The sequence below is a fragment of the Abramis brama genome (assembly GCF_963993115.1).
Source record: "Abramis brama genome assembly, chromosome: 22".
NCBI classification, from domain to species: domain Eukaryota; kingdom Metazoa; phylum Chordata; class Actinopteri; order Cypriniformes; family Leuciscidae; genus Abramis; species Abramis brama.
The window spans coordinates 24,881,248-24,904,598 of NC_139984.1; the positions used below are offsets into that span (position 1 = coordinate 24,881,248).

At 36.6% G+C, this 23,351-nt stretch overlaps 1 protein-coding gene across 2 annotated transcripts in view; it reads left to right on the forward strand.

Annotated features, from left to right (window-relative positions):
- Positions 1-16,398, forward strand: part of chchd6a (coiled-coil-helix-coiled-coil-helix domain containing 6a) — a 68,029-nt gene extending 51,631 nt beyond the window's left edge. For both annotated transcript variants that reach the window (XM_084099073.1, XM_084099074.1), the window contains one exon: positions 16,036-16,398. In XM_084099073.1, the coding sequence (XP_083955199.1) occupies positions 16,036-16,059 (24 nt within the window). In that variant the 3' untranslated portion in view covers positions 16,060-16,398. The remainder of the gene's footprint in view (positions 1-16,035) is intronic.
- The last annotated feature ends 6,953 nt before the right edge of the window (positions 16,399-23,351 follow it).

Below are 23,351 nucleotides of genomic sequence, written 5' to 3' on the forward strand. Positions count from 1 at the left end.
TATATATATATATATATATATATATATATATACCACTAATGTTTAAACAATTATGTTTATTTAAATGTTTTATTACTATTATTATTAAAATAGAAATATTTATATTTAATAGTAATAATAAATAGTATAATAAATGTTCAAACATCAGTTTAAATAAGAATTCAGTTATTATTGTTGTTATATTTAAATACAAAACATGTTTAATAATAATGAGTAATTTAAAAACACTACATTTTAAGTGATTAAATGTAATTATTATTATTATATAAATAATTTGTTAATAATAATACATATAATAAATAGAAACAATGAAATGTAATATTATTTAAATATAAATGTATGATTATTTAGTTATTAGTAATACAAATAACATAATACATACAAATATACAATATAAAATACATAAAAACACCAATGTTTAAATAACAATGTAAATAATGTAATAAAAAAAATAAAGTTTAAAAATGTATTAATGTTTAAATTTATTAATTTAAAAAATAATGTAAATAATTACATGTTAAATTATTATTATAATTAATGCATTTATTATTTAAACATTGGTTTGTTTAATCATATTGCTTTTGCCTCTATTTTATTAAAGCAATGAGCTACTCAAGGCTGCTTTGCGTTGTACCTAACAGCACCCCTTAATTGTGGGAAAATCAATGTAACTGTCTTGTAGCTTCTTGCTTTATTTATGATTTTTGCTCAAAAGCAGACTCTATCAGATTGGGCTAACTTCATGGAGCATTTTTAAGCAGATTTTTCCCTAGAGGCATAGCTAGATAAAAAATTCGCACAAACACACTTTCAGCCCCATCCTGTCTCTAGCGTCCATCACCACACACACATGAGTCAGATCACAGAATGTATTGCTGCATTTCTTCAGTGAGGCTCAGAGATGGAACCTCTTTTCATTCGATTGACTAAAAGGAACTGGCTGCCAGGTGCTCCGAGGCCTTCTCCCGACCCCCGCTGTGCCAACTTAGAGCTGTGTGTGTGTGTGTTAGCGTGAGTTCTCATATCAAGTACTGCTGGAATATTGCTTGACAGCCTATTTATTTGGTTGTAGCAAGATACAAATGCAACAACTGACGTTGACTCTGGGGTCCACAAACAAATCATCAATACGAGCACCACCATTGAAATAAATGGTGGGTTAAATTGGTCTGCATCAGACATTTCAAATATAATGAGATCTTTCTATTGTGTGCGTGATCTGTGTGAGCTCTTTCAATGAAACAAACCTGAAAATAGAATGAGGTAAATGGAAAGCTTAAGAAGTAAAGTAGAGAGACTGGGTCAAGGTTGGTGCAGGGCAGCCGCTTTGAACATCTTTCTACTTAGATGAGAATAGTGTTTTGTCAGGATAGTGAAGTTGTGGCATTGTCTGTACTGAAAATCATTGAACTATCCAATGTCATCGACCCTGAAAAACACCCTAGATACATGTTTGTATTTATAAGTACACTGACTTAGAGAACTGCAGAGAATAATTTACATTCTTAATGTTGGGACTGATTAAAATTCTAATTATACAACTGATAGTTCCAGTCCTTATATTTAACTTGCTGAGCAGCGTTCCAAGAGTGCCAATATACTGTCTAGAACGTTTTTGTGTATGTGTGTGTGTGTGTGTGTGAAACAAAAGTTAAAGCTTCTTTTTCTGCAGGTTACATCATTATGCCAGTAGGTGTATTTATGAGTGAATCATTGAGTTATTTACTCATCAGATTTATTCAAAAACACTGATTCATTCAGTAATTAAACACCACTGTGTTGCTTGGAGATGTGCAATGGTTAATTCTGCTTTGACTTTGTTCTGAACTATTTTCATGGTGGAGGAATAATTGAGCATTGTATGCTGTTTGTGAGAGACTCTTAAGGGGATGATACACGGGGCAACTTTTTGAGCAATGTTGCCGTCAACGGGGAACCAGGTTAGACAGAGGGCAACTATTTTAGGGCAACGGACAGTTGGCGGCAGCCAATCAGAGAGGAGTAAATCTATTGCCATGGAGACAGACACCACAAAGATGAATGCTGAAACTTTTGCAGCTGTCACTGTTGTCTTGGCTTCTTCAACAATTATTTTACTTAAGTATCACTTATAACACAGAACTTAAAAAATAATAATTATTTTACATTAAATTATTATTGCATTACATAAATGAATTCATATTACATGCATACATTCTATCTTTTTTTTTTTTTTTTGCTTTCAAAATGCTAGTAGCCTTTATAGCATATGACAAATGACTCAAGAGTTTTTATTAAATGAGGCTAAATTACATTGTTGTTATGGAAAGTCATATACATACATACATACATATATATATATGTGTGTGTGTGTATATATATATATATATATATATATATATATATATATATATATATATATATATATATATATATATATATATATATATATATATACTATGTGTATATGTATATGTATATATATATATGTATATAGCATATCAATGTGCCGTAACATTTTAGCAAAATAACCAGGTAGCCTTTCAATTTAATTAATCTCAGCAAAAAAGAAACAAGGACATGGACCAGAAGATGGCTGCTCAGGAGGAAGAGGGGGTGTTACAGCCAACTACTGACGAAGATGCTCCTGGCTACAGAAACTGGTTAAGAATGGGGCAAAACACATTTAACAGTCTGGTGAGCCTGGTGGAACCATCATTAAGAAGGCAAGACACAGTGATGAGGAAGGCAATACCTGTTGGGGAGAGTTGGCCACAGGACAGTCCCTCTCCTCTATGGAATACACATTCCGGGTTAGTAGGCACAGCATTTCTAGGACTGTAGTCGAGACCTGTGAGGCTCTTTACAAGGCATTACAACAGGATTACCTCAAAGTACCATCCACAGAAGAGGAGTGGAAACACATCTCCACCAGATTTGAGGAGAGGTGGAACTTCCCACATTTCATTGGTGCCTTGTCAACATCCTTCCGCCACCAAATTCATGGTCCCATTACTATAACTACAAAGGTTTCAATTCAATTGTTCTCATGGCTCTAGTAGATGCGGACCTGAAATTAATTTATATCGATGTAGGGACAAATGGCGACGGGGGAGTTTGGACCAAGTTTGGGCTGAGCCGGGCATTGGAAGACAACACACTGAACATACCACCACTAGAAGACCTGCCTGGACGTCAAACCCCTGTCTCCTTATGTTGTTGTGGCAGATGAGGCCTTTGATTTGAAGCCATGGATGATGAGACCATACCCAAGGACACAACTAGATAACAACAAGCGAAACTTTAACTACAGGCTCTCTCATGCATGTCGTTGTGTTGAAAATGTTTTTGGAATCTTGGCAAACGGATTAAACGTTTTTCACCAAGCAATCGCACTGGAGCCTTCCAAGGCTGTAATAATAACAAAGGCAGCATGTATTCTTCACAATTACCTAAGAACTGAATCCATAAATTCCGGCTGTCTATATAAAGAATCACCAATAAAGTTAAATCAAATCAAAGGAGTAGGAGAAGATGTGATGATCTCTGGGAACTGGGATGTTGAAGGAGCAGCCAAAAAGCTGTAACGCTGTAAAAACTATGTTGTCGATAAATACAACCTTACTACAACAACATTATTGCAATAGCCATTAGAAGTTCAATAAATATGCATAAAGCAATTTTCACAACAGGATGTACAGCTGCTGACAGAGAGTCTGGAAGTCCCTCGTTTTAAGGTCCCGGTTTTTATACAGCTTTGCCTTTGGGTTCCACAAATAGTCGTGCTCTATTTACAAGGACACACAATACGAGACAGTGATGTTAGACAAACACTGTTCCAACTTTAAAAAAACAACAAAAAAACAAACAATCGATGAGCGGCCCTTCTTTTATTACAAGTCAGTGGTTCTCAAACTTTTTAGAGTGGCGTACCCCCAAGGTATTTAACATTCTTCTGCATACCCCCTTTCATCCACTTAGACTGCAGTTGACCCGTTTCCATTAAGGGACAATATTTGCCGCCTTAAATCGATTTTTTGCCTTTGTAGAATAAATAATACTTTAAATAAAAAAAGTTAAATAGAGAAATTATACTTTTAAATATTAAATTAAAACTGCCAGTAGGTGGCGGTAAGTCCCTGTCTTTATGAGTGAGCCATTGATTCATTCATTAGAAACGAACTGTATATATGAATGAATCATTGGCTCACGATTTGTTCAAAGCCGCAGATTCGTTCACGAAACACCGCTGTGTGTTGGAGATGCACGACAGTTCTGGAGTGGCTTTTGTTGAAACTATTATTTCGTTGAAAAATAGAGTAAAAAATACTGACAGTACTTCTTAAAATGAACATCACTTAATATTACTCCTTCATTTGTTGAACTGTTGTATAAAATCATTGTCACATTTGCAATCGCGTGGATATTCAGGAAACATTGTACTCTTGCTCGTATAATATGTGACCAACATTAAAAACAAGAACTCACACAAGGTATGTTTTTGTATCGAAGAGAGTTTGAATCTTAAATCGATGCACGGTTTGTTTTATACTTGTTCTTCATGCTAGTAAGTGCTAAATCCCCACTTCTACAAAGGTAGGCTACATTGTAGAGAATGGCAGTAATGTAATTAGTGCGATTTGCTAAGGCAGCCGACTCTGCGCACAACCTATCATATGGTCGCTGCTTGTGTGGATGCAGTCAGTTTGATTGGATGTCATGTATTTACGGCATTTTACCTGCTAGATATACATGTTATTTTAAGGTGGGGTAGAATTAAATGAACGGCCAAGCATTTTGTTCGCGTACCTTCTCTGTCACCTCACGTAGGCTACCCCAGTTTGAGAACCACTTTTACAAGTGAATTGCCGAGACACGTCAGGGTATCTTGTTAACTTTCAGGTTACCAACTATATAGCAAGTTCACCTCAAGTTAGCTAAATCCCATAGAAAGTCTATGGAGCGGTGGTTAGCTAACAGCAGTTATCAAAACCAAAAATATTCGATGTGTAAATTACAGCCTGGGCACATTAAATTGGACATCTATTGGTATTTTAAGCATTAAATTAAGCAAATTTTCTGTTTTGGGTTGACACATGACAATTTACCAGCATAAAAAGATATAAGTTGACGCTCCTTTTCTTCACTCCACTGCCGCTGAGAGGCCGCCATCTTGTTTGAAAATTTTCTTAATTCTCCAAGCCGGTCATGTGATCGGCTGCTAGCATTCTAATTGGAGGATCTCAAAACGTTACCCACCACCGATCTAAAGTATCCAGATAGAAATTTGTTGCTCATTCTCAATGAGAATGTGATCAAGCAACATTGCCCAAAACGTTGCCTGTGTATCATCACCTTTAAGGCCATAATTAACTAAAAATGTGCATTACCCATTTCTTAACTCTTTCCCTGCCATTGACGGAAATTTCCGGCTTTCAGTGTTTTTACTGTTATACGGTAGGCGGCGCTATGACACATCTTCTGAAAGAGTACTTAATTTCCGAATCAAAACACAGGTGAAAAAGAAGCAGAAAGAAGCAATAGCATATGTAAAATAACGCAATCATCGATATTAAACCGCATATAAATCAAAATCCTAATTTTACTGAATGAAATGTCAACCCAGGAGGAGGACAGTACAACTTTAGGGGGTGTTGATGGACTCGATCTACTCTGTTTTGATCATCGTTTTGAATCCGATCTGGTTGTAGTCTTTGATGAAAACGTGATTTTCTCAGCTTTTTGCTCAAAATGTTGCTTTTTTATGAGACTTACCCACATTCAAGTGTTGATGATAAAAAAAAGAATGCATTAAGCTAGAATAAAACCGTTTAATTAAAGCAGAGGCTCTGTTTTTGTCTTTTGATATATTGCATGTTCAGATATTCATACAACAAAATATTCTGGGGGCCATGAAAATTTTGTGAAAATGATCATAGATGCTGGCAACTTTTTTTTTGAAAAAAACGCTGGCGGGGAAAGAATTAAAGAGATAGTTCACCCAAAAACGACAATTATGTTGTTGCCCATGTCATGCACAAAAAGACCAGGAACATTAATTAAGGAAGTATATAGCATCAGTTTTGATGTTGTTTTGTCAGATTGTTGTTACAGTTGTAATATCCACAGTGAAGCTGTGTCCCTCTGGACCTTTTCCTCCTCAAAAGCCTTGCTGAACGTGAGAATCTGTGCACAGCAGCCTTTTAATCACCCGTCATAGCTCTGCCGTGGCTTGCTGAAGCAAAAACTCCTCGTAGCCTAATTCAAATCCCTCAAGCTTAAGGCAGGTAGCTTCATTGTGACCATCTTAAGCTTGGACTGGTAGTTTTCCCTTTGTGTGTGTTACACAACAACTGCGCCAAATATATAACAATTGATGTAGAAATGGTGAAAATCAAGTTCGGTGTTGAATTCATTGCTCATTTTGGTGCAAGTGGAAAGAGCTTACAATTTAGAAATAAAAACTGAAAACCTTAATAATTTTTGTACATTTATATTTAAATGACTAAATAATTAGTCATTTAAATATAAATGTAATTAGTAGTTTAACTTATTTCAATATTAAATTGTGATTAGTTCTTTTTTATCCATAGTTGAAGCATGTTACTTTAATTTTAATTGAATAATTTATTTTATGTATTAAATTTAATCATTCAAGAATTCAAATGAGTTTACTTTTGTTACAGTTCCTGCCTGGGTTTGATTTATAAATAATTAGAAGTAGAATAATTAATGAAGGTAAACCGCATACATGAACTTCTACATTTCTACTAAAAATAAAGGCAGGCACAAGGCTTATCATTCCCAATCTCTGCTTTTCATTTTTTTTTTTTTTTTGCCCCTCTTTCTTGTAAGACCAGACGCCTCGTGCCTCCATCCATACATTCTTCACAGTGGGATTATTGATTTCATTTTCATATTGCTGCAGGTCCTCCGTTGTAAACAACCTTCCCCTCTTTTCAAAAAGTGAATTGATCCTCAGTCCGCCTGTGTTAGAAGGAACCAATCAAAGCGAACACCATTATCTTTCTTTTTTGCAGCCGCTTCCCTTTCTCTCCTTCTTTTGTGTCCTGAAATAATAGAGCTCGCATTGGCAAACAACATCAAGTATAATGGCGAGTTTGTTGGCGGCACAGATTTTAAAAGTTTTCCGAAAGTGCCATGCTAAAGTGGTTTGAGTTCAGAACAAACTTATTGTTCCAGCAGCACATTTACACAATATAATAGATGGCGAGGATTATCTTGTTTGTGGTAATAGCTCGAAAAGCTTCACACAGACGCATTGAGAAAGACCTTGAGGGAAATGGATGGAGGGGCTTTTTCTTTATTTAATTTTTATTGCACATCTATAGAAATGTGTGTGTGTGTGTGGGGGTTGGGTGAACTAGAAAACACTGATTTGCACCTACATACGACAGACACTGTTGCCTTGCCATTTCTGAAAGCCTTTACATCAAAAAGTGCAGCACTGTGGGGACCCAATTACACCTGTTTTTGTCCTTGGAGATGCAACATATATACGTGGAGTTAAGACTCTCATTCATTTAAGGCGTCCGCCTTTATCAAAGCTGTAGGAAGGAGTACATTAAAATTCAATGTAATCTTTCGTCTCGTGGGGAAACTAACTAAGATAAGTGGCTGTGTTGTTGATTAGCTGAACATGTGGGTCTAGGCTGAAGAAACACTCAAATGGCTTTTAGAAGCTGCTGTGCTTTACTGGCTGCTGTCTGTTAGCTAAAAGGATTAGGACTACATTTCTGTTTCTTCCCCCGATGATCGAGGATACACAAAAGCAATCATATTCTTTCTATCATGGTCCCCGAAGTGTGGACGTTCTCTGTGCTTTCAGAGGGTAAATGTCAACCTGACATCTTATTTGATCCTGTGTACTTCATAAAGGTATAGTTCACCCAAAAATGTAAATTCTGTCATCATTTACTATGTAACTTTCTTTCTTCTGTGGAACACAATGAAAATATTTTGAAAAATGTTTCTTTTGTTGGTCCATTTATTGAAAGTCAATAGGGTCCATAGAAAGTTGATTCTGATTTAGAACACGAGTAAAATGAGAGATTTTTCTTTTTTGGGTGAATTTTTTTTTGGTTGGTTATTTTTCACAACATTGTAGCGGCTTCTTTAATTCTAAAAATGAATTTTAATTTAGCTTGACGTCATCAAAAACACTTAAAGGATATATATATATATATTTAATGATACCTGAGAGGTTTCTGTCCCTCCACTAAAAAGCCCATTATACCAAAACTTATATAGATGACCGAATTTTAAATTTTTGTGTGAAATATCGCTTTAAGCTTGAAAATGGACGCAAAAGCATCATAAAGGTATTTATCACTATTTCCAGAGTCTTCTGAAGACATACAGTAGATTTGGGTGTGAAACTGACTGAAAAGTAAGTAGTTTTACTGATTAATCTTCTCATTCTATGATCTGTTAACCACTGTGACCAGATCATTGAGTTGAGTTTAAGAACTGATTCAGTCTGATTTTTGGATCAAATGATTCATTGAAAAAAACCTCAAAAGAACAATTCTTACAAATCCCATGAACGGGTGAAAGAAAGATTTTCAATTGGTAACACAAGCTATTGTAAGACTTCAGAAGACTTTGGAAATGGCATGCGAGTTGTATGGAGCACTTTTATGATACTTTTCTGGTACTTACTGGTCTTTTTTGAAGTTTGAAAGCTTCAGACGCCATTCATTGTAATTGCATAAATCGAGTGTTAAATCTTCACAGCAGTTTGTGTGGTGTTTGGCTTTTGTTGCGAAAATAGATTCAGTTTGCACCTACAGTAGCTGCCTTTGCGGTAGAAGGATATTACAACCAAATTTGAAATACACGGTGCTCGTAATACAAAAAGATCAACAAAAAAGAAAGGCTGACTACATGCTTGGCTCACCGCTCTTTGTAGCCGTAATTCTCCTTTCATCTTTCAATCTGTACTACTTCCCTTGTGTCTTGCTTCTGTGCTTCCCTCTCCAATCGTGCCATTGCTATCGTCTGCACTATCAGATGGCATATCAGACCCATTCTTAAGACTTCATTTTGGCTCAGGCTTGCCACATGGCCTATGAAGATCCTCACAAAGCCCTGAAGCCACAGTCAGCGGGGAACCTGAGGCCAAGAGCCAGAAACACAATGACTGACGTGACCTTTCCGTAGCGGAGCCGCAGTTGCACCTCTGTGCATTCATTCTGATAACTGATAATCCACCGGACAGACATTGTTCTGCTAAAAAGCAGCTTCAAAACTTCGACAACTTAACAATAGAATCTCTAGTTTTTTCTCAATACTGCAGTCGACTTTTTTCCCCCAACACTCTCCAGGTGTGATAAAAGTGCATTAGGAATGGCTTTCTTGCTTTGTTACCCCGAAAGCATTCGCGTGCTGTTTCCCATTTGGCATCGGAACAAGACGGTTCACTTTGTCTGTCTGGTCTCCAAAAGCTCTTTCCTCTATTTTATTCTATTGAAGCTGTTAGGGGGAGCGGCAAAATACTGTTTGGACCGGCCATCACTCCATCCACAAAGGCAGGTTTGAAGTACCTCCACAGACTAGCTTCAAAGACATCTATTTTTTCACGGTTGTCATCAGACATCATAAGGAGAGCAACCAAATTGTGGGTTCCTTTACGTACAACAAATAGGTTTTTGTTTGCTTTTTTGTTTTCAGAAAAGGCTCATTGTATTCCAGACTATTCGTACGGAAGAAATGGCTTCTCGTTTGAAAAAACATTTTGTGAAGAGCGAACGATCCCATCATCCAACTAGTACAGGGATATTTTGTTTTTTGCTGTTGTTTTTTGTTTCACCCCTCCTTTCTACAGCAGGCGGGTAAGAAGTTTGTTCTTTGAGTTCCAAAGATTGCCTGTCAAGCGTCTGATATGATGGATCTCCAATTCAACCCAGACCAAATGCAGATGGGGAAGCTGAAATCTATACTACACTTTTCGTGTTCACGTAATAAAATGTATTTTATTTTATTTTAAATTATAATGATATAAATGACCAAACCAATATGTATTTATTTATAACTTTGCAATCAACTGTAGGCGTTTCTTTATTTATGGGCTCTTTTTTATGTCCTAAGGTTTTTATAATCTAACAGATTTCAGCTTTTTATTTTTATTTTTTAACATTCCCTCATCATTTAGTTTAGCTTATTTTCAAATGTATCAGTAAAGAGCATGCTTGAGAAGATCTAGGTAAATCACATGTGAACAGAATATTTTAATTATTTATTCATTTCCATCAAGTTTTAACTGTTAAAATGATGCACAATTTAAAACATTATTTCATTTTGTATATTTAGGATATATAACATGCCTTAGCAGGGCAAAGGAGTCAGTCATTTTATTCCAGAAATATTAAACATGTAATGCACCACAGAAGGCTATTAAACACTGTGAAATTACACTGTGGTGAAAATGGTCAAATAGTCAAGTCACCTTCATTTATGTAGCGCTTTTAACAATATGGATTGTTTCAAAGCAGCTTTACAGTGATAATAGGAAATTACTGCTCATAGTTGAAGAAACGCCTAAATATGGATCTATGTTATTCAATCAAGTAGGATTTGACTAGTCTAAAAATAATTCATTAATATTTACTCATATAGTTCTTGTGCCATACATCTTGCTTACTGAATGAATTGGTATTGGATAAGTGCAGGAGGCAAAAAATTATAATATTGAGTTTCCTCTTCCACCTAGTTATGTCATAAACTCAATGTATGGTTTGGAGATTTTGAAAGTGGGTTTTTTGTTCTGTTTAGATTGGCTGTTTTTTGAATGATGATGTTATTAGAGCAAAGGGCATTTCTAGCTTTTATGTCCAGAGATGAAAAGAGCAGAGGTCATGCATATTTTGGTTCCTCCTCACAATGTCCTGTCACACTAGACATGATGTAGTGGCCATGAGAGCTTGGGGTCACAAAACCCCCTGACCTTTGAGAAAGAAAGTAACTGACATTGTGCTTGTGTTTGAAAGACAAAGTGTACGTTTCCGACTTCCACATGTTCTGAAGCTCTGAAGATTGCAGTCTGTTTTAGCATCAGCTTTAGTTGTATGAACAACCATTTAGGCCCGTTCACACCAAGCATGGAACAAATGTTCATTGTGAACCGGATTTAGAACAGAATTCTTGGGCATGAGGAAAATTACAATACTTTTTGTCCTAATTTCTTCACTTGCAAGAGATAAACCCTGGAGATTTTATTTTGATGGAAACTGCAGTTGGGCTTTTATTTTGGCGGAAAACTACAGTTTATGTAAAAACATGTTTCCAAATGCTTCTCGTTACAAATTTAGTGAGTAACTAATCACTTGCCCACAAATTGTTGGAAATTATGCAAAAGTGTAACTGGTGCCCACTACGTTCCTAAATGCAGACTAAACTCGCAGCATAAGCAAAGATGGAGTTCACTACATTCGTTCTCCAACACGTAAAACACTGGATCACGAGATGATCGCGTGAGAAAAGTGTGCACTTCGCTTTGAAACATGCAGCGCAAACAGACTACATACTTATTTAATCAAATAGCAGTCTATTACGATTTGATAAGGGCACCAAGCCAAGCGATTTTAGTTCACTTGACATACTTTGCTAAAGCAATGGTTTTAATGTAGACTGAATATTCGTTTTGCTTTTGATGTGAATAGACCTTTTTGTTGGTGATTTGTTTTGCATTTTAGTTTCACATTTGGTTTGAATAGGCCTTTAAAGTATTTTGTCCAGGTTGACTCTTTTTGGAGAAAGAAATTTACATACCTCAATGAAACTTCCTGCCTAATGAAAGGTGAAGTGAAAAAGAAGTAGATCAGCTCTTATCAGGCTCATTAAATGCCTTATTCAGGACGTGCTTTATGCCAGATGTGTTGTGGAGTACTTCCTCTCGCATATTTGATTGCCTTTGACTGTGTGATTTATCTGACGCTGAAATGAAAGGATCAGACGGATCAGAGAGCAGTACATCAGAAGTTGGTGAAGTTAAAATCAGCAGAACTCACTGTCGCTGCTGGCGATTTCTGTCCTTTTTTCTCCCTCACGTACTCTGCTCGATGCAGAGTTCAGAGTCAAGCTCCCTCTCGGCCTTTGTTTGTCTTGTTTGATCGTTCTTCTTCATCTGCTTGTCTCTTGTTTGCCGTCGTAGCGACAGCAGCTGTCTCTCCCTGCCCTTAATGGTGAGGGGAGTTTAGACAAGGCCTCGGAGAGGAAAATGAGACACTAGCAGCTAACATCAGCCCAGCTGTTTCTGTAGGTTACATCACTTTCTTTGTTAGACAACCGATTTGCCATTTAGGTCTGTAAAGGTTCACAGTGCCCCAACAAACATCAACTACTTTCCGCTTTTGGGTTTTGTATTTAATAATAATGATAATTAATACATTTTACTATATGATTTGTAAATTTGTATTATGCTTTAATTAATCTCTCTCTATATATAGTGTACTTTGATTATGCTTTATTTTTATGACTTTTATACAATTTTCCTTTGTGGCATCATACTACTATATATATATTTTTTTTTCCTCACAAATAAAATCTATCTCGATCTGTCACTCTTGACTCATTTATACTCGCACACTCTTTCTTTCTTTCTTGGCAGTATGTCCATGCATTGTAAGAAATCCATCAGAGCTGTGATATTGATCTATCAGCTTTCTTATCTGTTATATGTTTCTCAGCTGTGAACCTTTTTTATGACACCCACTTCTCACCACACCGCTATCAACCACAGGTCAATACACCACACTGGCGCGGTCGGCGTTCCTCAGGTCTCGGTGTTTGGCCCATTTTAATTATCTCTAGATCCCACACTCTTAGTTCTGCCTCCCCTCCACCACCAGTTAGTTCCCTGTTTTGATCCAGGAGGTCCTCAAGAGGGTTATCAGAATTTGATTCTCTGCACAAACACTGGGTTTGGCTGCTTTCGACTACAGGGAAAGACAGTCCAATCGATATGGGACTGAAACAAATACAAGCCTGCTGAGCTGACAGTGGCCGTGTGCAAAAGCTGTAGAAGGCAACCGCTGTGCAGTTTCTTTGTGATACTAGGTTGTGTTACTTATAGAGAGTGTGCTTTAGTGAATTAAACATCTCTCTTCCTTTGTATAGCTTGTATATGCATGTTTTTATGTCTCAGAGGTTGAACTGATGAGGGGTTTTCCTTCTCCTTTTTTCAATAAATTTCAATAAATAACTTTCTTTTTTGTCAATAATCAAGGTAATTATACATTTGTAAACAATATTTTACTTCAGTTTTAATTAAATTAAATTATGCATGTGAAAATATTTAATTTTGTGTATTTGGGGCATATAAGAAATTAGCTATGACATTAACTTTAGCAAGCCAAGGAAGCTGCCATTTTATTTCCAAAAGTGTTTAAAAGGTCATTTTCATCTCAAAATGCCTGCATCCATAATTTCAAGTGTAATGGAAATGCCGTTGTGGTGAAAATTTTCATAAAATTGCAATGAAAGATGCTTTGTGTGCCTAGTGTTGGACATTGTTAGTAGAGTTAAAGGAACACTCCACCGTTTTTTGAAATAGGGCTTATTCACCTTCTTTCCTACATTTAGATAGGTGGGCAAATGCATTTTTGTCTCAGTGCATGCATTGTTTTAGTTTGACAGGGTCGGCGCTAGCTTAGCTTAGCATAATGAATGGAATCCTTTGTTGCCAGCTAGCATGTCCTGAGTAAAAGTGATATAAAAAATAAAAAACCCCCACCTAATTACTTCTTGTGGCCTGCGTATTCACAACGAGTACAAATAGCGATGCAGATTAACACTAGGTGATTTCCTAGGCAGATACTGACTTATATATTAAGGACTAGGGGGAAGCACAGGCGAAGCACTGCTACTTGGGCGTGATATCTCTGCGCCCAAGTAACAGTGCTTTGCCTGTGCTTCCCCCTAATATAGTCCCAAGTCAATATCTGCATAGGAAATCGCCTAGTGTTAATCTGCATCGCTATTTGTACTCGTTGTGAATACGCAGGCCACAAGAAGTAATTAGGTGGTTTTTTTTATTTTTTTATATCACTTTTACTCAGGACATGCTAGCTGGCAACAAAGGATTCCATTCATTATGCTAAGCTAAGCTAGCGCCGACCCTGTCAACCTAAAACAATGCATGCACTGAGACAAAAATGCATTTGCCCACCTATCTAAATGTAGGAAAGAAGGTGAATAAGCCCTATTTCAAAAAAGGGTGGAGTGTTCCTTTAAGCTTGTGAGAGTGTAAAAGGTGAGTTTACTTTCTAAAAGTCCACAGGGCCAAAAGTTACCATAGTTGAAGAAACTTATTCAAGTGTAGGATCTTTTTCCACAATCTCTTCTTTTACTAAAAACCCTTAACCTCTCACAGAAAGCCAATCTAATGTTTAAGTCTTTTGAGGGCCATGCACAATAATTGGTGTCAATGTTGCAGATTTTCTGACCCAGGGTGATTTGTACCTCTGGGTTAAAAGGCGTAAATCCTCTGAGATTAAACTGGCCCTTGGTGCTGCTGACAGGTTGCGTTAATTAACTCTCACCCTCTTCATTTGCTGCATCTTCGTTTTGCCTGCATGTATGCTCAGAAGCTTCAGAGGTCAAGGCCAGCATTCAGAAATAATAGATATGTGGGTTGCTTTGAATCTGAGTGATGTCATTGCAACGTCCTCCCTTTCGAAAGTTTCTCTTTGTTTCTCTCTTCATCTCCCTCCTCTTCTCATGCCCTGTCCTCCCTCCATCTCTTGCTGCCCTCCTCTCTGGCACACACCCGCTGTAATGTATGGAGCACCTCTGAATGACTGGAATTAAGGGCCCTGACCTTTAGTGGGTGATGATTACCCATGCAATGTAGTCCACCCCCTCGCTCGTGTGGGCCTGAATCCCACAGGCAGTGATGGCAGTGACTACTGATTTTTTTTTTTTTTTTTTTTTACTGTAAACTCTCTAAAATATTGTTTTTTGGCCAGGGGATTCATCACCTTGTGGTTTTGCTTTTGTATTTATTGAACAGTGAAGGCTACTTTGTGATTTTTAGCCTTTTACTTAAGATATGTAGATTGTAAAGCTTTCTATTCTATTATAAAAAAATTCACATTTAAATTGTGCCAAACTTTAATATTCTGGTGGCATTCCTGCACCAAAATAAATAAATAAAAATATAAAATGTCCTTTTTTATGTGTATATATAAATATAATATAAAATGTATGTTATATTTAATAAAATGTGTGTGTGTGTGTGTGTGTAGTAATATAGTAGAACAAATATAGTAGAACAAAAATACAAATAAAAGAAACTGTGCTTTTGCATTTTTTTTAAGGTAGGTCTTTCAGGTACAGAAATTTAATAACAATCAAGTGTAAAATGACACTGCATATAATCTTTACTGTATAAATTAAATAAAGATTAATCCTTATTAAAGTTACAAAAGTTCTTCTTGTCTTTTGTTGTTTGATTAACATTAAAAACACAGACGGCAGCATCAGGAATTTTAGGCTGCTGTCACTTTAAGACATAACGCACAGATCCAGTATACTGATAGACATGAGTTTTCTTTCTCAACTGTTCACTTAAGACATAACCTACAATGTATGCTAAGATACTCGCCAAGACTGGCATGTTGACATAATTTTGTGCAAGGTTTAAGCAAGGTTAAGCAACCTTAAGCAAGGTTAAGCAAGGTTTAGTATTCACACACTGTCTTTGGCTTTCCGTGTGCGTGCTTTATCCAGGTTATCATTAGAGCGAGCGGCCACTTCACATGGCCGCTCGCTCTAATGATAACCTGGATAAAGCACATTAGGCTACTATTAAAGCATGTTAAGCACGTTAGGCTACGTTAGGCTACTATTTACGTTTCAAATCAAGTCTGGCCGACTATTAGGGGGCAGCCTTAATGCATTGCATTGTATTAATTAACAGACTAGATTTAAATTTTTGTATATTCATATAAATTGTAATCTAAAGTCTTGATGTTGATTATTAAAGATCTTTATTGTCTCCCTCCCTTTTTTGTCACTCCCACCCTTTCTGAACAGAATCTGTTGGTGAATCACGGATAGAGAGTCATTCACCTCGGCAGCAGCGCCACCTTACCCGTCTCTCCCATTCATCTGTATGTTGGGTTTCACGGGACGCTTCTTCTTAAGCCTCTCCATCCAATTACCATCTGATCCCAGGGCTCGGAGTCACACTCCAGTGTACTGAACAAGCTACATATTACAGGCCACTATGAGTACATTATCTGTAACAGCGCAGAGAATGGGATCACCGAAATGCAAGGCTTGATTTTTATAAGAGTACACTCAGGAAATCCTGATGCTTTTATTTGTCAGGATTTTATTTATGCATTGTATTTCGGCAAAAGCATATCTTCATAAATGGATAACTGCCCAAAGCTGGTCCTGTCTCTGTCTTTTATTGTCCTTCAAATATGGCCAACTTGAGATCAGTGTCTGAAACTAAATCAGTCTGTTAGTGAATTAATTTCTGGTTTGTTCCACATAAAAATAATCCTGACATTGGCCATTAAAGGCATAGTTCATCAAAAAATTAACGGTCATTTTTTATTCATCTTTATTTTTTTTGCTATTGGACACTAAAGGAATTAAAAGAGTCTTTATGCATCTCTTAAAAGACCAATAATAAAAGTACAATAAAATGTATATTAAATGTAGTAATAATAATAGTCACAATAATAAATATCAATAGACTATAGGGACAGTTACAGAAAAACTACCTAACTATAGTGGACGTTCACAATAATATTGATAATTTTTAATAATGTATTGTGATTAATATTAATTATATTTTATGATATATAATGATAACATAATATTATAATAATTTTAACAATAACTGATTAGTATTATTTAAATGTATTACATTTTCAAATACTAAAGTTATATAATATAAAAATAAATCATCATTGAATATTAATTTCTGGGTGAACTATGCCTTTAGTCGAATTGAATTTAATTGAAAATGTAAAAGTATTGTGGTCTGATTGAATGCAACCTATTTTTGAAATGGGTTAAAATGATTCACATAAGGAAGAGAGATGAAGACGTGATTGATCTACGAGTAGTGACACGGTTTCGGTGTCATACACACACATAGACGTTCTAGCTCAATTTGTTGCTTTTGACATGGCCGGGTCTCCCATGTGAGCTCAGGCAATTATGGTGAGATGGCAACACACACACAACCCTCAATTATCCGGCTGACACACACTGCATCTCGACATCGGTTGGGATGCGCGCACACACACCGTGTCAGAATATACACACCTCTCTGTCAAGCCTAATAAGGTTCTCAATCCATGCTAGCAGGATTGACTTGGGAATTACCTTGTTAAGGATACAGCCGAGCCGAGTTGCCTTTGCTGCGTGTGTGTACTGTATGTGTGGCTGGTGTGGAGGGCAAACGGGGATACGTTGCTTTGGGGAAACTGATGTTTGAATCAAAACTCACCTTTTCTTAGCTGTAAAAGGAGGGTGTTGAAACTTATTTTTTCCTTCAAATCTTGAAATAAATTGCTTATGACAACTGGCCGTTCGGTGCTTCCTACAGCCAGTCCAATACACCACCACTTATTTTTAAACAGAAATACTTTGACATACAGTTATGCTTTAGAAAAATAAACTGCATGTAATAAGACAGGGTGCTAACTTGTACGAATGTGCATCCTCTAGAAAGCTCTAGCACAGGCTCTTCAGACAGCGATCACACTCGGCAGAAGTGTGCCGAGGACAAGATGGCAGGCGATAGCAGGAGCGAGGGGAGGGCCAAAGGTTAACATAATAAGTGCTCCATCATACACCAATGAGGTCTGACAGCTCAACCATACACAGCTCACATTAAAGAGAGAAAGAGGATTTCTAATCTAATACACAGTGACACACATAGTCACATATGCACTGATCAGCACTAAAAATGCAAACAAAAACTAATGAATACATACTATATGGGGAAACATGGTACTTTCCATATGTCGGTGTAACAGGGCTGCCAACTTTTGAGTTTAGCTTAGAGTGAGTGTGTGTGGGGTGTGGGGTGGGGGGGGGGTTGTGATTGTGATTGTCAAAACATTTGGTAACTAAATAAAATTTTATGACGTTTAGTGACAACATGTTACAATGTTTACATTGTACAATGACTGGTAGGATACAATTTTTATTATTGCTTGACAAAAATTTCAAGATTTCAATTCCATTCTTGTGATTTGATTCCGATTTTGATTCAATATTGACTCATTTGGATACATGTTTATTTTAAATGTTTATCTCACCTAATGCTGTAAACATAGAGGGCCCAATCTGCTGGTATTATTAAAGGTTAAAAATAACAAATCAAATTAAATATAATGCAGTTTTTGTTATAATAACAATTATTTAATGACATAAGTAAAAATATAATAAATATGTAATATAGTGCTCATCAAAATCTCCTCTCTAGCTATTTTTTCTATTCAATTAACATGCTATGGTCGTTAAATGGCTTTCCTGAGGTAAATGTAACGTTATGTGACATAATTGTTCTCCTGCTGTTATATTGACCTCTTTCCGTGGTTGAAAAACACTAATTGGTCGAAATTATGTATACTTTCGGTAAGTTGTACTGCATCTTTAAATAAAAAAGTAACAGGTGATCGGTTCACGTGCACTTGAACTGAGGCGCTCAGCGATCTGTCACGTCACATTTACAAGCGCCAAACGTATTTTTGTCTGAATTCCGTAATAAAATTGACGGAATCTTAGAGCTGAGAATTAGTTTAATATTAAAGTAGCCTACCTCTTTGCTCCGCAATTTTTCTGTGCGTGAGAAAATGGATGAAAAGTGTCAATTGCGTGAGTCTCAAGCTCAATGCGTGAGAGTTGGCAGCCCTGCGGTGTAAGTTTGCAGAAAGTGGTTGTAACCATAGATATCATATATAAAGGCTAGATGTCTCGTGCGCGCTGCTGGCCAATGGAGGTCGACGTCCGCACGTGGCGGCCATCTTGCCACAGTGTGCTCGCTCACTCCTTTAATGGTGCATGTACTTTCAAATAACCATAACTTGCTCAATTTTCTACCGATTTTCAAACGGTTTGGTTTGTTAAAAACGTCAGAGATGTAGTTATGACACTGCATACATATGAATAATTATAACATACATGTTCAAGCATTCGGAATTATAGCCACGTTAATAACGTTTGTAAGAAACCAAACCGTTTGTAAATCCATCAAGATTTCAGCGAGATAAGAGGATTTGTGTGCATGCTGATCACTCACCTTAATTCACAGCTTCACTGTGACAAGATGGCCGAACGGTGATGACGGAAGTGACTGCGCCATAAGACATCTAGCGTTTATATATGATATATATGGTTGTAACTAGACCTGTAAGTAGAATAGAATTAACCTCTCTCTCTCTCTCTCTCTCTCTCTCTCTCTCTCTCTCTCTCTCTATATATATATGTTTATATGTATGTGTATATATTGTTTAAAAATGTATATTCTGTTTTGATGTATGCAAATCCTCTTTTAAAAGAACAAAAAAAGTAGGCTTCTGATTAATGGTATTTTACTTGTAGGGGATATTGTATTCTTTTTAAGCATCAATTATAATTTTTTTATTATAATTTAAGATTTTTTTTTTTTTTAAAGATATTTTATTTTTGGTGTAGTGGATATTGAATTCATATATATATATATATATATATATATATATATATACATACATACATACATACAGTGCGTGCAGAATTATACATACATACAGTGCGTGCAGAATTATTAGGCACGTTGATTTTCTGATCATATTTATTTTCAGGGCACATTTTACCAATTCCAAACCACATTAATCTTAATAATTACTATTAATTTTGTATTTAATCATTTATAAAAATGAAAAAACTTACTATCAGATTCTAGAAGATGAATTCTTCAAACAGTGGTACAAGAGGATGTGGTGCTGGTCCTTCAAGAGTCACTCTCAATCTGTCTGTCTATAAAGCCTATAAAAAAATCAGTCTTCATGTATTTTACTACACTTCAGCTTGTGATTCTTATTAAGAGAGGATACATTTTTAGGATTCTTTACCTAACCTAAGTCTCTGAGATCCTGACACCTTGCTCTTCTGGAGACTCCAGGTAGGTTGCAGTTCTGGAAAATGGTGGCGACTAAATGCTGGAGACTAAAGGGTTCCTGATGGTTTCACACTTAATTCTTCACCTTCATTCCTAATTCTTTTGCAGTTAACATGTGTCTTTTCTTCTCCACCTGTATTTGTCTGACCCTGCTGACCCAATGAGCATTTCACTGCCTCAACTGCAATTTCTAGTATTGCATTAGTATTGCATCCTTCTCATGGGCATTTAATAATTTTTGACTTTTCAGTCTTAGTTAAATCTCTTTTTTGGCTTATTTTATCTGCAAAAGAAAACGTGCCTAATAATTCTGCACACCTGAATTAAAGGCATTTTTCATTTCCAGCCTTCATGAACAGTTATATATCACTTATAAATGATTAAATACAAAATTAATAGTAGTTATTAAGATTAATATGGTTTGGAATTGGCAAAATGTGCCTGGGAATAAAATATGATCTTTTTTTCTTTTTTTCTGCTGTGAGAAACTCTGCAATCAACTTTCAAGCCATTATTACCACCATTGTAGGTAAGTGTATTTATACCATCTATAGAAAAAAAGTAATTTTGTGAGATATATAGTTCTTTACCTGTGCTGCCGCCCTTTTGAATTCCGATCATTCAGAACATTTTTCTGAAATCACACAAAATAGAATCTGCATTGAAATTTGCAACAGCACTGAGCATATTTAATCACCAAGTGAACACGCTGCCTTTGTCAGTGCTAGCTGAAAGAATACCATTTCAATCCTCGGCTCTCCCTCAGTGTCCATCCCACAGTTTGTTGATCCACTCTCTCTCTCAGCTCAATCTCTGTCCTTCCCGAGCATGTGCCCCTGACATTTGAATTGTGCTAACAGCCGCCCCCTTTGGGCAAACAGCGCCTGGCTGAGGTTTTCGAGCGTGCTGTTATTACCATCATGTTGTGCGCGCCGTTGCCGTGCCGCTCTCCCTCCTCCAGGGCTCGACCTGCACTGACGCACATGGGCTCCCTGCACTGGAGCCGCAGCACAACACGGATTTAGAGAAATATATAAACACACCTAGCTGACATTACATTACCATACACTCTCACACTCGCACACGCACTCACAGCTGACATTTATCTTCAAATACCATGACACCCTTCCTCTTTTATTAGATCCCCTCACTGTGCAAAGATGAGAGTAATTAGAGAGGAACAGCCCTCGCTCTCTTCCGTCCCTTTTTATTGCTTTTCACTCGTCTCCTTTCTGTGAGAGTGAGAGATCTTGTGGCATACAATGCCGTAATATACCCCCACAGGAGCCCTGTGCGGATTTGGAAGAGGGGGGACGGGTCTCACACTGTCAGCCTGGTTACAGTTGCCAGGCTTTTAGTTTTTCAACCGAATTGAAGAGCTACTTTTGACACGACTCTTATTCAGGACTAGCAAGAGATTCTTGGACTTTTGTTGCTGGATTTCCTCTTATTACTTACAGTATGGTCCAGAAGTCTGAGACCACATTGAACGTGGGATTCAAAATCTAGTTTAATAAAAAAATAATAATATTGAAGGTATATATTTGTATATATATATATATATATATATATATATATATGTATATATGTGTGTATATGTATATATATATATATATATATATATATATACACTCATGATGGGGGAGGTGCCGGTGCTGCATAGCGTGTTGGTTTGGGGGCGGAGCTATCAAGATAGGGGTGTGGTCTATTTGGGTAGGTGCGTGTTTGTTTTGGGGATTTCAAATATCAACAGCGTCTGTCAGAACTCACTAACTGCACCTGTAAATGCCTATGAGAAAGATGGAATACTATAGAAATTGCATTTAAGGCATGACCATTGGGCAAGAAATGCTCATTGGGTCAGCAGGGTCACAAAAAACAGGTTGACATGGTTAACTGCAAAATAATTAATGTGAAGGTGTGAAAACCATCAACCACTTTCATTTTAGTGTGTGGTCATCTTTGACATTAAAACTAAGGCATTCTGATTTTCATGTTTTCATGTCTGTTTTTCTATTTTCATTCAAATAGTTTTGCTTGTGAAAAGTTTTAAATGAAAATGAAAAATAAAAGCATTTTCAATGCGGCCTCAGACTTTTTACTGCATTTACTGTTTTCTTTATCATGACCTTAGAGAGTTGCATTTGTTATGTTTTTTTTTATAACTGCCTGCCTTTTGGTAGTAAAAAGTTATAAGTAAAATTTTGTTTTGTTTTCAAGTAAATAGTAAAGTATTGAATAACTTTATGAGGTGCACCGACTTTTTAAATAATTAAAATGCATTAGTTTCCTGTGTTTATTCAGTATTTAGTGAGTTTAGTGACAAATATAAATGTGAAAACCTCTCTGTATATAATGTAGTTATATTCATAATGTAGTCAAGTCTATACGTAATGTGCATAAGGGGAAAAATCTGTATGAGATACATAGTTTGCTGCTTAGTTTAAACAAGCTCTGTGCCACCACCCAAATTTCTGTAAAGATGCAATACAGAGTATAACCTGTACTAATACCGGCTCTGTCCCACTTCCAGCCCAAGTATCAGCAGTTCGGATGCGACTTTGGTAAATGAAATGCCGCGTGAAATGTTGCTATTGTTATGAGAAACTGTCAGCTGTCAATAGGTGTTATAGCAGAAGCTATAACATTCAAACGCTGCAGTGTAAATACTGCTCTAGAATAATATTTGATATGTGGTACTGATTGTTAAGATGGTATTTTGCTGTTAAAAATCAAGCTCAGTTGCTGTTATTTCACCATAAAGGCATTAACTGCAGTCGGCATATTGACTAGTACCCCATAAAGCATTGCTGACAACTGCAGCTCTCGTTCTAAATTAACTTAGCATTTTAGATACTCATATGTTTGGATTACATCTCTAAGAGCCTCATTTTAGTTCCCAAAGCAATAAGTCACAGGTTGGTAGTTTCAGTGCCTGCCTGTTCCAATGAAATCCGAGCGGTCCCGTCAGATGGGCCTGTTAAGTGGGCTTTGCTTCTAATGCCCCTCTTATTGCCTTCATCACCATGCTACAGTGGCTTTATTTGCTCTACTAAACTTCCTCATGGTTTTTTAATGCTAGTGGAATTGATTATTAACTGCTGTGACCATTCAAGGTTCTCCAGTTCTCAGGTGTGGAGGATTTTCAACCATGTGCTGTTGGGTAAGAGCTCAGGTGAGTCAATGGTCATACATTGTGGTGGCCTGTAATAATTCAGAAGAG